Source organism: Coturnix japonica, chromosome 1 (genome assembly GCF_054131305.1).
Source record: "Coturnix japonica strain WE chromosome 1, WE-NBRP24, whole genome shotgun sequence".
NCBI lineage: Eukaryota > Metazoa > Chordata > Aves > Galliformes > Phasianidae > Coturnix > Coturnix japonica.
In genome coordinates, this window is record NC_140663.1 from 70,370,947 (window position 1) to 70,388,519 (window position 17,573).

A 17,573-nucleotide genomic window follows, 5' to 3' on the forward strand; every position below is an offset into this window, starting at 1 on the left:
TGGTGGTGATGAAGAAAAATGAATATTCACTGGGTAGGCTGTAGGATTTGTGAGTATGAATATCAGTAACAACTGTGAGCAAAGAGGATGCTAAACAAGAGTCAGACTCAGATTTACTAAGTTTTTTAAGCCAGAAATGTTCCCTCCTTGAAAAACCGGTGTTTCCTCATTAGTCAGAGTCAGTTTCCCTTTTGTATACATTACACATATATTTCAGTTTTAAATGCACTTTGCCTTGAATTCACAGAGGTTTGTTGGTTGATAACACACTTTTCTAACCTTTTTGAAAAGACTGATGATCAAAGATTGTCCTCACTTTACTCTCACTTGCTGTGTGAAACAGAATGGAGAAAAACTGAATCAGGATTATTTCCATAACTCACACAGAGTTTGAATAGAAGAAAGCAGGCTGTAAACAACAAGTACTTGAATAAAGTACCTGAAGCCAGGTCTTAAACAACATCCTGAATGCTGCCTGTAATTTTCTCATTTTGAAGAATAGTTTCCTTGTTACAACCCAAAATGCTCTTTATACAATTACTGCATAATTCCATTCTCCATGTGGGATATCTATGTCATACCACTGTACGTTAATTTCAAGGTGTGGCTTATACACCTATAAAATGTAAGTTGCCTGCCTGTTCACCTGCTGTATAATTAACATCATCTTTCCTAAGCTACTAGGATAAACAGGAATCCTATGTTTCAATTTATGGTTAACAGTCTTGAAGACAATCACATGGATATGACTACCACAGCTTTCAATTCTCTTTCCTGTAATCTCACTGAGATAAGCCCTTATAACTCCCCCAGATGTTTTTTTACAATCCATCAGAACAGAAGTGTTTGTTCCCCTGATTTCTTCTAGATCAGCACAGCTAGAAGAAATTTCATCTCTTCTGTTAGTATCACTTAATGAAATAGCCAGGGAAAAAAAATTAGGAAGAAAAAAATACTATTTGAATTTGATTCTTTCTCTTTTCCCATGCAAAAATCATGGACCATTGTTCAGTCACAGCTGAATTAGTTTATCTTCTCTGCCCTCAGGACTGAATCAAATGATGGCTCTCAATGCAAGTTTGTTACAGTTTATTCCAGTTGCTTTGGTATCCTGAATGTTCCATCACTATTTAATTTATGGAAAAGAAAAGCTCTAAATTTATCAAGCTTTTCCAATTCTGCATCAAGATGTCTTACTTTAGTTTCAGTGGTCAGATATGCAGCAAATGACTGAGAAGGAAATAGGTTTCCAGTTCATCTTTCATCTTCTTTTAGAATGCTAGTCCCTGAGCTGTAACCATGTGGGAACCAGAAAGTGGAATGGGGTAAAAGAGTATTAAGAAATGAGAATCTTGACAATATTCTGCACATCAATATTTTCTCTCTTCTGTTCTTGATCAAACACAATCTACCCAAATCAGGACACAGAAGACAACATGGAAAACATTATGGAAATGTATTTAAGTCCAACTGCTACTCGTCATACCTTCAGTTTCAGCCTCCCTCCACCTTAACTGGTTAAGAACTAATCACATAGCAACTGTGTAGTTACTATGGACATGGATCAAAATAACCGCAAACGATTCTTACCAAATAGTAAATGACAATTTTCCTCTGCTGTTTAATGGCCTCTGGTGTGAAGATATAGTGCACCTGGATCTCTGCAGAGGAGCCACAACGTAACATCTCCGACTTGGGCTCAATTTTGAGGAAGCTCTTACTGGGGGAATAAAACCGGCTTATTCTACGTATGGCATGCTCATATGAAGGCGTGATCCAGTCACTGTCATAACAGTTCAGTTCAGGTTTATATTCAGCCTGATAAAGAAGAATAAAAAGTTCACAGTTGACTTAAAAGCAGGTAACAAGTCACATAAATGTACAAATGGGCAAACTCTGGCTATGTTCTGTATTTCTCATTCTTAGATGAAGGTAAAGAAAAAGAGACATAGAAAGACATGCACAGGAGACAGAGAAAAGAGGTGACCTGCCATAAAAAACTTGCTTCATCTCCTTTTAGGAAGAAAGGCTGATGACTTATGGAATCATAGTTTCTCTGCTGAACAAAAAAGACACAGGCTTATCTGAGACCCCCTGCCCTGTTCTGCCACTCACTCGGATTTCCAGGGAGGCTTCTGTGAATGCAGTAGTACTGATGGAAAACCAGGATTGTCCCTGCTCATCTGTAGTGTAATTGCCTTTGTATGTGTCTCCATTTACAGAAATCTTGATAGTTTCATTGGCAATGGGAGCATCGTTACCATCTACCAGCTTCACCTAGTAAAGCAAAAACAAACTTCAGATTTTAAACTAGAAACAGAAAACATTTCTGAGTTCTAAAAACCCTTCCCTCTCTTCTTCCTTGCCAGGCTGGATGTTTCTTATGAAGAAGAAGAAAATAGAAGGATGTGGAAATGTGCATGGGGAGTTGTAAGTTGTTTGAGGCAGCAGATCTTCATCAGCAAAGCAATCTAATCGTCACATAGAACTCACCTATTAGCCCCTTGAGTTTCTTAGCCTGTTTTGTTTTTAGGGCTATCTTCCTACCCTTTCCCTTTCCCAGGCTGTGGGTCTCCCCACCCCATTAGTTACAGTTCTGGGCTGAACCGGTCTGTAAACCATTGACAACCAGTGAGTTTCCTGTGACAGTACACTTTCCAAGGTCTCAGAAGTTACCTACCCTCCCAAAGAGTGGGATCCCTGGTCTGTAATGAGAGTCCAACAGGTCAAAGCTAACTCTGCTCATGATGGATGTGATTTCACAGGAGCCTGTTCCAGTCACAATTATTCCTGAGAGAGAGCACAGAACAGAACAATTATCAACAAACTTTAACATTTTTAGACATGTCATTCTACCTTTCTCACCTCTGCCAAGCCCTCCTCTTGTGGCCTACCATTAATTTCCCACTTCCATGTGACACATACCTGTACCATCTTCTGTGATCTTGCCTTGCACCTCAATGCTCATTTCATATCCCCTGCGCCGGAGCTGAAATAACTTGGTCTTTACGACAGTAGAAACACACCCGCGAGCATCTGCCTAAGTAAGGAGAGAAAATAGAAACAAATTTAGTGTCTTGAAGAAGAAACTCTCAATACAACATGCTTAATTTCTGTTCATGTAACCTAAGATTTATGTTCTTAATGCTTAGTTCTCCAGCTATGCTGAGCTCTCCTTATTAAGTCTTCTACCTCAGTTTTGTTTGTCTTCCTGTTTCTTTCATTGTCTTTACTCTCTACACTTTTGTACTTTCTCCCTTCTGTGTTTGACCCAGATATTATATTGCCTTCTTTTCTTCTCATTCTCTCTGCTCTTTTCTCCCTGCCAATCTTTCCCACAGTTACGACATTCTTTCAAATGTTCTTTCTTAGTTTGGTGGAAAATACCCGAGACCTCACAGCTGCTAGCTGGTTGCTAATTTCACTGGGGTCAGGATTTCAGCTCCGGGATTTTCTTCATTTCCAGTTTAATGACTGATATCTTAAGAATGTTTTCCCCTGAGAACACCTACTTTTTTCCTGGATCGTTTTATTACTGATGTCCTACCATTTACCAACAGTCACAGATTTGCCCTCTTAACTTAAACAACACAGCCCATTACTCATAAGAAAGACTCCTACATTTTAATCTTGTAGCTCACCCGCCTGGTGAATTCTTCACATACAGCTTCTCCTTCTTTTCCATAACAGTGTGAAGCAGAATGGGAAAATTTCCGGCACACTTGGACACTCACCAAACCAGGGACTGGTTTTCCATAGGTGTAACTATAATCACAAAGTGTTAAACAATATACTAGAAGATGAGACAGGCAGTCAGAGTCACATTCAGACATACATCCTTAAGAACTTAATGTGGATTACTTAGTAGTATTTCTTCTAAAAGCCCAATCTGATACTCTCTAATCATTCTAGTGAGTATGTTTCCATCATTATAATGGTGAGATTCTTACACTAGAATCTGATCTAGGTGGGAGGTCTCCATGGCAATGTAGAAAAATATTGCATAACATTATGTCAGTTGGGAGTATCCTTGTATCACAAACAGTTAAGGGTTCAGTGAAGAAACAGGCAGGTGAGCAGGGTCTCAAGTAGAACAATGTATAAGTTACAAACTACAACACTGATTTTACACAGCTTGCTTAAGTGATATCAGATCTGACATCCCCAAGTACTGGAATGGCAGAGAAACTCTAACTGATGAGATGTGAAGACAGAAAGAGAAAATGTAGAATAAACTAAGAAGAGAGAATTGCTGATTGGTTAGACATTATCCTGCAAGGAACTATTAAGGTCAAGTAGCAGCCTCAGAACATATAGGGTAGAACCTGCCCACACAAGATTAAAGATTAAAAAGCATGAAAAACCTTCCCTTTTTTGGGTGGTCTTGTGTTTTTTGGTGTTGTTGTTTGTTAGCTTTGAGGGTAGGGGCGTTGTGCTTAGTGGAAAGGAGGTCTGAATGATGTATGAGACAGATTTACTCCAGCTCTTTGACTCACAGACCACAGACGGACACTGGAAGTTCCTTATCCTCAATAGTGATCATCTTGGGCAGCTTCACCAGGACCTCATACTTGGGCAGCACTAGATGGGAGACAGAAAATCTGATATGAGAGGAGTGAAGAGCTGTGTACTGCACAGAAACCCAAACATAGAGCCAGAATCAGATTAATATGAATGACCAGTGGTCTTCAGTATCACTCTGCTACCCCCTTCCTATGTTTCTGTAGACTTTACCACCATTTGTTTTTAAAGGGAATTAGGGAGAGTGAGGGTTGTAGCCTCTACCTTCCCTCATTTGCAGCACATACTCGCTATTGGCACCAGACTGTGATATAAATCACTCAGATTTGCCTACATCCCCTTATTTTCAAATTGCTACTATCATTGAGCAGTGGGGCCCATTAGGAGTGGCAGATAATATCTCTCTGTTCTGCCTAGCTGAATAATTTCAAGGTCTGTATAAGGATATGTTAACTACTAAAGAAAGACAATTGGCTGCATCCACAGTGGTGTGGCCTCTATTGACTGTCTTAAATCAGGCAGAAATCAGGTCAAATACTATTGAGCATGAGAATCAATTATTAAAAGCTCAAACTGAAAAACTAGACCATGAGCTTAGTCTGTTAATAGAGAAAAGAAAATCATTTTACTCCCCAAAGCCCCAAATTTGTAACATCTCAAATGATGACCAGATACCTGAAGCAACAAATATGGTTGAATCAGAGAATGAAATTATTAAGGCTGACTTAGAAGATCCTCCTTAGAGGTCCTCTTAGAAGATTATGCAGTGGGCTACCCAGGAATGGACTATCCACACCCAACCAATTTGAGGTAAGGATATGTGGTTAGACATATGGAATGCAGTCAAACGTAGGACAGTATGTGTCTACCATGTCTCTGGTCATCAACCCCTGCAGTCACCAGGAAATGATGAAGCTGGCACACTGGCCTGAATTCGATGGATTGAGAATTTGCAGTCTAAGAATATTGCCCTTTGGTTACATCAGAAACTATGACATGCTGGACAAAAGATAATGTGGGCAGCTGCTAAAACATGGGGGCTGCCTGTACAACTATCTGATATTGCCCAAGCATGTCAAGATTGCAATGCTTGCTTGAAGATGAGACTGAGACCATTGTCCAAAACAACAGCCCATATTGCTAGAGGATACAGTCCTCTCCAAAGATGGCAGGACGAGTACATTGGGCACCTCCCTCAGTCTGAGGGGGCGAGATATGCCCTGACCTGCATTGATACTGTAAGCGGGCTACTGCAGGTCTATCTGGTGCCAAAAGCAAATCAGGCATATACCATCAAGGCACTTACTAAATTGATGTCTGCCTATGGGACACCTCAAGTGATTGAGAGCGACCAAGGGACTCATTTCACTGGTGCAACAATACAGCGTTGGGTGGAAGAGAACAACATTGAATGGTGATTCTACCTGCCATATAATTCAACAGGGGCAGGCCTTATTGAACGTTATAATGGTATTCCCAAGGCTGCCCTGAAGACAGACTCCCAGTCCCTGCAGGGGTGGACAAAAAGACTATATGAAACCCTGAGGGACCTAAATGAAAGGCCTCAAGATGGCAGACCCAGTGCTCTAAAAATGCTACAGATGATATAGGCCTCCCCGCTTAGGATCCAAATTATGGGTACTTATAATCAGGTAAAACCCCCAGTTGGTAATGAAAATAATCTTCTGCTCCCTGCCCCTGAGAATTTGGAACCAGGAATCCATAAAATAAATTGGCCCTGGAAGGTGCAGGTAGGACCTAAGTGGTGTGGCCTACTTGCACCTTCAGGGAAATTATTGGAGGTGAGAGGTTCAGTATCCCCCTCAATGATAGGTATGTGGCCTACTGACATTGTGGTCAATACTCTGATCTTCATTGCCAAAGGGACACCTACCATGTCCCTATGGCAGATTAAGACGCCTCCTTTGGTGCCAGATATAATTATACTACCACAGATATCTGGCCAAAGGGTATGGTATTGGTGGCCGGGGCATAATCCGATACAAGCTGAAGTATTGACCCAAGATAAGAATATGGCCTGTATCTTGCCTTGGAAGGCAGACCTTCCCCTCCTAGTACCTTTGAAACATTTGTACTATTCTCCCTGTGTCTCTGAGCCTCTAGGACTACCAGAGGATGATTTGTTTGGGACTGATGAAATGCAGATAAACTTGCACCTCATGATGGCTTGTCTCCAGTGACACCTATCAAGCACTGGCACAGGGAAGACTGTGAACCTTCATCAAATCATCACTTAAATTATGTCAATGTATATTGTGATGGGAAAATGTATAAGCATTGTGTTGGATATCTGTAATAAGGAAAAGCTCACCTAATCATTGGTTCATGCTGAGAAGGGGTGGAGTGTATGGGGAACTGGTAACCACAGCCTGAACCTCTGATTAATCAGCTGAGGCAAGTGTCAGGTCAGCTGTGGGCACAGGTGAGGGTAATTCAGCTGTGCTCCTGGAAAGGGTGGAGCTGGACTCCACCTCCCCTAGACTTCATTTAAGGGCTTACCAGCAGTAAGGCAGCATCTCTTTTAGATTGCTCCTTTGTGGAGACTGGATAGCCAGCCTCAGCATTTTCCAGGCACACTGAAGGCATATCTATTGGTGAGTTTTTCCTATAGATAACCTTTTGAATACCTATCACCATCTTTCTTGAATTATTACTGTCTTTTGTATTATTCTACCTTACATATCTCCTTTCTCAGACTACATCCTGCAACACTATGTCTCTCAGCTACTCAAGCCCAGAACTGTGCGGCATATAGTGACCTGCTTCTGGGCTTTGTACCTGAAGTGGTTAAGTTTTGTCTGTTGTGAGGAAATAAGAAAAGGGAGATTGCACACTTCCTCAGCTCAGTGTTTCAACACTCCTCAAAAGTCTCAGTGTGAGATGTGAAAGAGTTAGCTAAATGGGAGATTCATGTGAATGAGGCTAAAGAACAAATAAAAGAAGAACTAGTTTACCATGAGGCTAGGAAAGGGATAAATGTTGTGGGAGGAGGCACAGCCCACCCATCATAATGACAGGGTGGAGACTATAATCCAGTTTCTATTTTGATCATTCCTTCAGTGCCTAACTGTGACCCAAATAAAACAGATCTTAAGCACTTCAGTTACAGTCTTCTTTGGATCTGCAGCCTTTGTTTTCCAGAAACCGTGAGTTCTGAGCAATGCACTGGGTGAATCAAGATGTTTATAGCCAGGTGAGCCCCAGGGAGAACCAGCATGGAGCACAGGCCAAGAGGCTCCTCAAATACACACAGGCTAGGCAGAGACACATTTACACATAACAGAGCTGGAGGTTAGAGTAGGTAACCCAAACAGCACCACTGCTTTTTATTCAGTCTCCACTACCAGCCCACTTTCATTTTCTTATAACATTTCTTGAGTTTTATTCTTTGAATTGGGGTGCTATGGTTCATTCCCAACCAACCAGTTTCTAAACTTTTCCAGAAAAAAAGAAGAAAAGGAAAAAGAAAGGGCTGCAGGTAGAGAAACAGAACTGATGCAGAGATTGTGAGCCAGGATCATGCTATCATTGCTTTCTTTGCATCTAGCACTACTTGCAGCAAACTACATGCCTAAAAATGCAAGCTTGGGGTTGGATTTGCAAAACCATAAACTGAGCAACATCCTTCTGTATCAGCCCCTCTAAATTCCATTGCCTATGTATTCAGATTTCTTGTTTTCTCCATGTAATTCCTAAGAAATCCCAAATCCTAAGGAGGCCAGAGTAAAAGGTATTTTGTCAGCCCTGCTTGCAGCCCATATCTCCTTTCCTTACCGTATTCCTCTACAGTGAAGGTGTGCTCCACATGGGAGATGAAGTTCTTCTGCACAACTATTTTGTAGGAGCCTTGTATGGGTTCAAAAGTGAGGGGGAAGGAGAGCTGTGTAAGGCCAGTCTCAAGTTCTACCTCTTGCCATTGATACACACGGTTTCTCTGGGGATCCTGCAGGTAAGGATAACTCTATGTTACAAGTAAGTTATGTACACAGTCAGGGCAGTTTGGTGAAGGCTGCTCCCAAGGACAGAGCACTGGAGTGTCCAGTAAATACACATCCAAGCTGGGGAATTCCTAGCCTTGAATACTCAATCTGTGAAGAGCTGTGACTTCAGGATCACTTACCTGCCAATTCTGCATAACTAGCATGCAATAAAGCACATTGCTTTTAACCATAGATGTCATGTACTGTCTCCTCCTCATAAACACGTACATGCTTACAAAGGATGAGGCCAGGAGGTTGGAAGTCACCAAACTAATTCAATGGTGCCCCTTCCAGACACCTCAGCAGCACAGTCATTTACAGCCTTTCATTTTCTGCTTGCTCTATGCATTGTATATTGGATGTCACCAAAAGCCTATTTACTCTATGTAGCTCGAGATAAATAATTTCTAGTGGGGTACATTTTCTATTCTGGGGTTATACTCCTATGCTTAAGGAAAAGGTGATGAGAATGTCATCTTAGCCAGAGGCCACCAGTCAGAGATCAGAAGAGTCTGTTCCCATGAAGCATCCTCTGAGCTGGGGGGAAGGCACAGTCAGTAGAGCATCCTGTGGTTCTGATGAAATCTTATCTGTTATAACTCTTAAACCATGGTGAAAAGATCACCACTTGCTTTAAAGAACACTACTGGGCAAGAAATCTGAATTTTTTTACAACTTGGTTTGTATCCTTGCTGCCATTTCTGCAATGCATTTATGTGAAAGGCCTGAATGTCAGCTTATTTCTCGCAGGAAGCTTTTTGTTTGTTCGTTTTTGTTTTAAATAAGAGAAGCAATGAGTCAAATTAACAGTTCAGAAATAGGCTCAGACTAATACCTGCCTTTGTGGCAGGCTATGAGTGGTTAGCATTGTTAAGGACGGAAAGATGAACATTTGTTTCCTTGGCACTTAGCGGTGCTAAGTTAGCACCTTAAGTTCTCACCTTCCTTCACTCCTGCCACCCCTTCCTTTGGGCCAGTCCAAATTTAAAGTAAGTATGAAGTAAACTGTGTTAGAGGATCTGATTTATTAAATTAAAAACAAAAACAAACAAAAAACACCAAAGCAGAACAGCAACAAAACACACACACAAACTCCTAGAAAAAAAAAGGATGAATTTGCTATTGGGTGAGTTTCTCACTCTATAAGATTGCCTCATGGGCATATGTGAAAACCAAGGAGCAGTACTACACTGTGAAGATGCAGCAAGGAAGGGAGAGGTGATGGTGGGAATGGAGGATGGTAGGACTGGTCTTTGTAAACACTACTGAAAAACACTGACTCACAAGCTGGAGCTGAAAGCCCAGAGTGGCCTTCCTAGTGATTTCAAACTGAAGCTTTTAGTGATACTGATACAGAAGAAGTTACAGAATTATTGATGGAAGTGGACAGGCTTTCCTTCTTGTTCGTTTCATGAAATTCCTGTACTCGGTCAAGCATCATCAAATTGTAAGGAAAGGGACCTGTTCTTTTGGGGCTCCAGACTCATGAGAAAGACATAGCAGAAGGCACTTCTGAGATATTTTCCTCTACCTGATACCCCACACTACAATAGTCTCATACCCTTCCTTTCCTCTTGCTATTAACGGACTGTCAGTTGCCCACCATCTCTGCAACTCTGTCCTGGTAGTTTGCTGAGGGGAAGGGAGAGTAATAGCACTTTGGCAAGAGGATAGAAAAGAGGAACATAGTGGCCCAGTCTCTGCCTCCCCTGTTCTGGCAGCACTCCCAGCTTCAGAGAGACAAGGCAGAATGAAGGTATCAACCCCAAGCTGCAAGGAGTACTACTAGAACTGACTATGTAGGATCCATGATTGCACAAACCAACTTGAGATTTGTGTGTACTAATTTAATCATTCTTTGTGTTGCTACTATGACTTAGGGCATATCACCAGGTCCTTCCTATCTGTTTTCCACTGGATGATGTCCCACATGATAACTGCAAAGTTGTTTACTTAGCTGAAATAGTGGGTATAGTGAGCACTTAATGGATTCATTGGCAGAATCATCCTTCCTATTAACTTTTGCCTGTCACTGAAGTTTGACTGTTTAAACAAAAAAAACAACAACAAAAAACCAACCAAACAAAAAACAGGCCTGCTTGGGAAGATAGAGGAAATGTCTACTCATATAATTTTATTTATTTACTTTTATTTATTTATTAAATTAATATTAAATATTATTTATTAAACATATTTTGCAGACAGATAATCCTAAATCTGCTTGGGAAGAGGAATAAGACATTCTGATATGAGCTCTAGCCATGCGTAACTCTGTTACTCATCAGTTATTTTGGTCATACGGCACAGAATCCTCAATCACAGAATCAATGTCAGAACTTATTTAGATACCCAGATATTCAGTCTTCCTTTACACAAAGGAGAAGTGTCATGCACTCATCTGTTTTCGCTTGCACCTCAGTGTGAAAACACCACTACTGTGTAATAATACTACTGAGAATTTACATTCTGCTGAAATAATATACACTCACTCACCTGAACATAGACGAGTGGAAACTATGGAGAAAGAACAAAGGAAAATCAGAGTTAGAAATGAGTCACATAGGGATTAAAGCAATTTTCAGGTTTGAACTGAAAGACAGAAAACTGACCTGCTAAGAAGTCCTCTGAGCCATTTTCTGTATTTGCACTGCATGCTCAGTTCTTGATAAATAGTATTTTAGAGCTCCATCTTGTCTTACCGTGGCTTAAAATATGATGAATTGTTTCCAAATAACTTTGTCTGCATGAGGACTCATTAACAAATAAGCTAAAAGGTGAACCTGTACCAGTGATCAGTTTCTTCAAACCAAGTCCTTTTCATCCTTCTCTCTCAGTCTCTAAGCATGCTGGTGGCACTTCTTGCCAAAAGCAGCTGTTACTTTCAATGGAAACTTGTCTCAGACACTTTTCTTTAATGAAATCTCTGTCCACAGGCTTATCTACTTACATGCCTTTGAAAATCAGGTTCTAAACATCTATATCCCTTTGAAAAATTGGAGCAGTCAGTGGAAAAAGATGGACTGCGTCCTAGACAGAATATGACCTATGGGATACATCAATGGTGCTGAGAGAAAGGAAGGATCATTTGCTGTAAAGGCTCTCTTCAGTGGTTCTGGATGTGGATAGTAAAGGTGTTAAATGGGAATTAAGCCTCCTGATTAAAAACAAGGAACTATGTGCATACCTTCTCATTCAGTGGGTGGAAGTCATTATCCATAGAGACAATCCGAAACAGAACTGAAAAGAAGGGAATTTTGTTGTTAAGATTTATAACCACTACCAGCAAACATCAACGTTTCAATAATTTTTTAACTCAGATTAATTTCACTGATCAACAGACTCTGAAATGAGATCCTTAAGTTATGGTACACTCACTTTCATACTGATGGTGAAAGGCAGACAAATTTAGAGAGAGAATCAGATCTTGGCTGGAATGAGTTATCTATGGAAAGTGATTGCTCTCTTCTGCCATTTCAGATGCAGCCAAGGGAAACAATGCTTTGAAGTCAACCCAGATTTGTGCTTATAATTGAGATGGAGGAATGTGAATCTGTGCCTACATCTGACTGAGATATTGTGTTCAGAGAATGGAGAATACAAACAAGAATGTTACCACATGCCTTCGATCTCAGCTGGCAGAAGTAAGACTTTCTTTTGGCTCTAACTCCACCCAAAAAGAGCTCTGAAAACTTCTTTAATAAAAACATTAACCCTAAGGGGAATTAAGAACAGAAGATTTTCTGCTGTTACAGTCAACACCAACTCAATTCTCTATACCTGTTTGTCCAGGCTTGTAGATAGGTTTGTCTGTCTGGACAAAGACCAAACTCTCAGAATTCTTGACCAGCACTGACTTGCGGCTTCTGAACTTCAGGGTCTTTCCTTCCACTGTCACAGTGAGAATTGCCACTGATGTGCTGTTGGATTTTGAAAGCTGAGAAAAAAAAAAGAAGAGCATAACAGCTTTATTGATTTACCTCATTGCAACGAGCCTTTGAAGGACAGAGTATTAGCTAGGTCCAAAAATTCTTTGAAGAGACATGAAAGACTCATGTCATGGGGTTAGAAACAAGTGTTGTTGTGGAGTGATGTGGAGTGCTCGCTGAGGGAGGTGATTCTCCCCCTCTACTTCTTTGTAGAGAGCGCCATCTGCAGTAATGATTTCAGCCCTGGGGTCCTCAACTTAAGAAAACATGGATCTATTGGAGAGATAATCAGAAGGCTGGAGATCCTCTTCTATGAAGACAGGCTGAGGCAGTAGAAGTTGTGAAGAAAGAAATGCTCTGGGGTGACTTTACAGCAGCCTTCCAATACATAAAATGGTCCTACAGGAAAGCTGAGGAAAGAGTCTTCATCAGGGAGTGTAGTGTAGGGGGAATGATTTTAAACTGAAAGAGTGTAAATTTAGATTAGATATTAGGAAAGAGTTCTTCACTATGAGGGTGATGAAGCACTGGAACAGATTGATCAGGGAAGCTGTGGATGCATTCCTGGAAACATTCAAGACCAGGTTGCATGAGGCTTTGTTGCCCAGGTTGGAAAAGATCTTAAGTCCAACCGCAGTCTGTGGCTACCAGAATCATCTTTCTGGCCCTTTTCAAAGATGGGCATCACATTTGCCAGTCTCCAATCCACCAGGACATTTCCAGTTAGCCAGGACTGCCAGAGGATGATGGAGAATGGCTTGGCAACTGCATCCACCAACTCCCTCAGAGTTTTTTAAAATAAATAAATCCACCAACTCCAAGTTTCTACTTCCCCATCTTCTATGGTTCTCATTCCAGTTCATTCTCTTTCTTCTGAGTCTTGAGCAGATCAGACCAATATGGGCTATGCTCTACTTTAAAGTCAGAGTTCTGAGATGAAACACTCCCTATGTCCTGCATGCACAGTCAGTTTTCCACATCAAATTCTTTTACTGTTGTTTGGCTCAGCTTAGAAGTCTCTGATTGCAAAATCTTGTTTCTCATCTTTGTTTAGTTCTACCGCATTTTAGCAATAAACACAAAAGATACGCCCAGCAGGATTAGATTACTCACAGAGTGAGGGATGCAGGCAAACATATCCTTCTCTGTCACCACATCATCGATTAAGCTCCTGTTTTCCCCTTGATACTCAAGTGTAGCACTCAATGTCACAGACTCATTCAGGTGAGCCAGCTGAACACAGACTTTCTCAGGAGAATCAGTGTGTATCAAAAAGGGCAGAAGCACCATGTACTGCCTGGAAAAAGGAACAAAGTAAGAATCAGGATTGTGAAACGGTATTAAGAAAACAGTGGAAGTTTTCTAAAATGAAAGGAAATTAGGAAACCAGCAAGTCTAATCCACTAATATTCCTGTGAATTTAGTGCATAAACATGATCATACATCTTACTTTGGGTTTATACATGTTAAACCACCTAACTAATTAGCCTAAAAACAGGAAAACACTTTCAGTAGAAGGAACAATTTCAATGCTAATAATAGACAGTGCTTTATAAAGGCAACTTTGTTCAGCTTCACAGCAGGGAACAAACTGGTATAAAAAGTTTCAGGCTGTTACTTGATTTTTTTTTTTTATCCCACAGTCTCATAAGACTCAAAAGCATTAGCTAAAAAAGTTTGGAAATTCAGCAGTTCTAGGATTGAAAAAACTCCAACTTCTGTGGCTACTCCTTTTTTTGCCTGTCCAGGTTTCCAAATCCTCCTGATGCTGAGTAAAAACATTAGTGGTGCAGTTCATTACCTTATTAAGATGAGCACACAAAGCATTTTGGAGGATAGTTCTTTATTACAACAGGAGTGTACTTGTATCTTCAAAGAACTTTTGGCAAAAGTTATCAGAGAAGACATCAGCTGACATTCAATAAAAGGGATAATTTTACTAATTTTCATTAATAAATCCAGTTGTTGATTCTGATGCAGATTAATTGGTTGAAAAGTAGAACATGACAGGTAAGAACTAATAGTGTATTTACACAGCAGAAGGTGGCCACCAGTAAAAATCTCAAGGATCCATGTAGAGATCCCTGTTGCTCGGCCTATTGCAGAGTAATCTGTGAGGTACTGACTAGTGTAGCTGTGAAAATCTTTGACTGTATTGTGGGACTGTGTAGAAACAAATGGCAAATTAAACTATTCATAAAGGGAAAATAATGAATTAAGGAATAAAATATCCCCTCCCCCATCAGCTAAATTTGATATTACCGCTCAGAGATGAGTACTGTCAAGAACTCTTGTAAAATCTTCATTCAGAGATAAGTGACAAATGGACTGTAAGGAACTACTCTTAACTCTCTTTTCTTAAATATAGGAATAAAGAAGAAATCAAAATGCACAGTTTGGCCACTGTATACCTAAAAGATATGTTGTTATATTCCCATTTGAAATAATAATAAAAAAAGGATTTAGAAAAAAAATATTAATTGAAAGGTATCAGATAATCTGAAATCTGGAAGATTAACATTCTTTAGCATGGAAAAAGGAATGAAAGAAAGCTGACATTCATCACCTGTGACAGTGGATATACTAAACAACACTACATTAAATATTTACTGAGTATTCAGTAAAATAAAATAAAGCATAAACTTCTTCACTAAAATTTCAAACTAAATCAAAGAAACTAATGGCATCAGGTACCATAAAGACCAAAATATTAATCTTGATATGACTAACTTGTGGCTCTTGAACCTCCTGGTACTCTCAAGCAATCTAAGAATAGCTAATATACTCAGGCTGCATCACATGATAAGCAGCAGCTGACTATTCTTCCCTGGGTAAAGAACAAAAGGTGCTAACATATACAGCTGAGCTGGATAACTGGGACGCTGCTTGCATGTCCAAAGAGGTGTAGCCCATTAAAAATAAGCCTTTGGTAACTCTAGGATGTGGTATGTGCTCTGCAGCCCCAGCTACATGAAATTTGGCATGAGATTCATCAAGGGAAGAAGGAGACCACATACCCCACTTAGTAAAGATCACACAGTTACAAGTGACCTAGGAAAAAGTGGTGCCAACAGCTTTGTTGAGGAATGGGAGTCATACCCTGGGCAACTGAGCGAAGAAATCATCACTGACAGGGCTGAATATGTTCATGGAGAACTATTGTAAGAAGTGCAGAAATTGGGTCATCTCCTTTCAGTCTTGGGGAAAGAGATATCTGGGCAACCCTGAAGCTACATTGGAGGCAGTGGGATCCATTTCCTTCACAATCAGGCAAAATGCAATAAGGAGTCAGCAGGTATCTCTGGCCACTATCTGCAGCTGCAGAAGCAGTGAAAGGAGGAACCTCTAGCCACTTATGGAATGACTTAAAGTGCCACATTAAATAGGTGCTTACTCTATCTCCTTCTTTCTTTCACAGCCTTCTCACCACTTCACTGTGTGCTCCCTCTAATCTCATTTCTCCTGCTTCCTGTCAGTGGCACTGGCAATCTGCATGCAATGTCCAGTCTACTGAGGGGACAGTGTGACCTACTTCATAGGGAATTTTGGCCTTATTCCTGTTCACTGCTTCACTGAAATTTTGGCTAATGTGCAGAATGCTCCCCTAAACCAACCACCTTCACTGTCACTGGAGCAAGTTTGTGAAATTCACTGCTTATAAATCCCCCTTCAGCTGTTTTGAGATGGATGTGTTGGTGGAAATGTCTAGATGAATTAAAATACTATGAAATCCTTAAATGGCTTAGATGTCAAAGTCCACATGTAGATATTCCATAACAGAATGCTTCTGAGCTACCAGCAGAGCTATCATCGGCCTCAGCAGCAGCAGCAGCAGCTCAGTATTTTGAAAACAGATGCAGTGACTCTGTCAGAAGCAGACAACAAGAAGGGACAGGGGACCTTAGAGTAAGGGGCTGACTCAAAAATGCTAAGTTTATCCATATGGAGAAGGCAATATAAGTAATAAAAGTTTAAAATGGACTGATTTTCATGCATTAACTCTCAGCTATTTCCTGTATTAAGCTTTCAACCAAATAAACAAATGTGTTTAATTAGCTCTATCAGTCCCAATTCACTCTCTTTATCCCATCTCTCTCAACCTTTTCTCCTTCTCTCCTACCAAAATGGTGCTCAGATAAGGGAAAAAGAGGAACATGTCGCTCATGGGAGGACTGAACAGCATGGATTCTTGCCCTTTCCACCTGATCCTGAGCAGAAATAACAAAAGGTTACTGGGGGAAGACCAGAGATGACCCCAGAGAAGACCTGGCTGACTAATCTACTACAGAACCAGTGAAATAGGGCAGGTAAATGGGATGCTGATGGCACAGTATAAGTCAAAAATCCTTTACTTTTTAGCCTGTTGCAACTTCACCTCTGACCACACAGTAAGCAACAGCAGTAAATGCTGCACATTATGCTAGAGCCACCAGCACTAATGCAGTGCTTGTGAATATGAAATCTCTAGCAGGCATCATGAGACCAGATTTGGAACCACAGATCCCCATTCTCTTTTCAGACTGGTTTATTCCCTTGCTCCTATTTCTCACAGCAGAGAACTATGCTTCTGAGAGCACAGCAACAAGCACAATGATTGCAGCAAGGCCTGAAGAATGAGACAGCTCTGCCTGGACCTGTGACTGTGCAACAACACTCTCTGTAGGTGAGATCATGGTGGGGATGCTCATGTATACCTTCTGCTTGGGGCCCTAAGCAGGGTGGATGGATGCTACAGCCCTGCTGCTTGTCTGCAGAGCACTGGGGTGGACACACCGGGGTGAGTGCCAGCGCCTGGTTCAGTGCTGGTGAAAGAGAATCTAGGTCACAGATTCTCTTTGAGAACAAGTATTTCTGATGCTGCCAAGGGAAACAAACTGTCTTGAAAGAAACAAGAGAAAGGGAATAAACCAGTCTGGAAAAAAAAAACAACAACCAAACAAAACAAAAACCAAAAACCAAAAAAAAAAAACCAGGAGAATAGGGAGAAATAATCAAAACAAGGATACTACAGGAAAGGTAATTATATGCATGCTCACAAAAGCTGAGCCATGTAAAGATTTCTAGACAGGAATGTATTTAGGCAGAGATGTTATGATGATACAGGGCCGGACTAGCAGAAGGCTGT

General features: G+C 40.8%; 1 protein-coding gene across 1 annotated transcript in view; it reads right to left on the bottom strand.

The window, feature by feature from the left end:
* Positions 1 to 17,573, bottom strand: part of LOC107318451 (alpha-2-macroglobulin) — a 34,559-nt gene that overhangs the window by 16,639 nt on the left and 347 nt on the right. The window contains exons 2-12 of the mRNA XM_015872263.3: positions 13,562 to 13,745; positions 12,300 to 12,456; positions 11,707 to 11,759; positions 11,016 to 11,036; positions 8,317 to 8,485; positions 4,497 to 4,581; positions 3,642 to 3,765; positions 2,926 to 3,040; positions 2,681 to 2,790; positions 2,116 to 2,277; positions 1,591 to 1,818 (exon numbers count right to left, since the gene is read on the bottom strand). Coding sequence (XP_015727749.2) covers positions 1,591 to 1,818; positions 2,116 to 2,277; positions 2,681 to 2,790; positions 2,926 to 3,040; positions 3,642 to 3,765; positions 4,497 to 4,581; positions 8,317 to 8,485; positions 11,016 to 11,036; positions 11,707 to 11,759; positions 12,300 to 12,456; positions 13,562 to 13,745 — 1,408 coding nt within the window. The remainder of the gene's footprint in view (positions 1 to 1,590; positions 1,819 to 2,115; positions 2,278 to 2,680; positions 2,791 to 2,925; positions 3,041 to 3,641; positions 3,766 to 4,496; positions 4,582 to 8,316; positions 8,486 to 11,015; positions 11,037 to 11,706; positions 11,760 to 12,299; positions 12,457 to 13,561; positions 13,746 to 17,573) is intronic.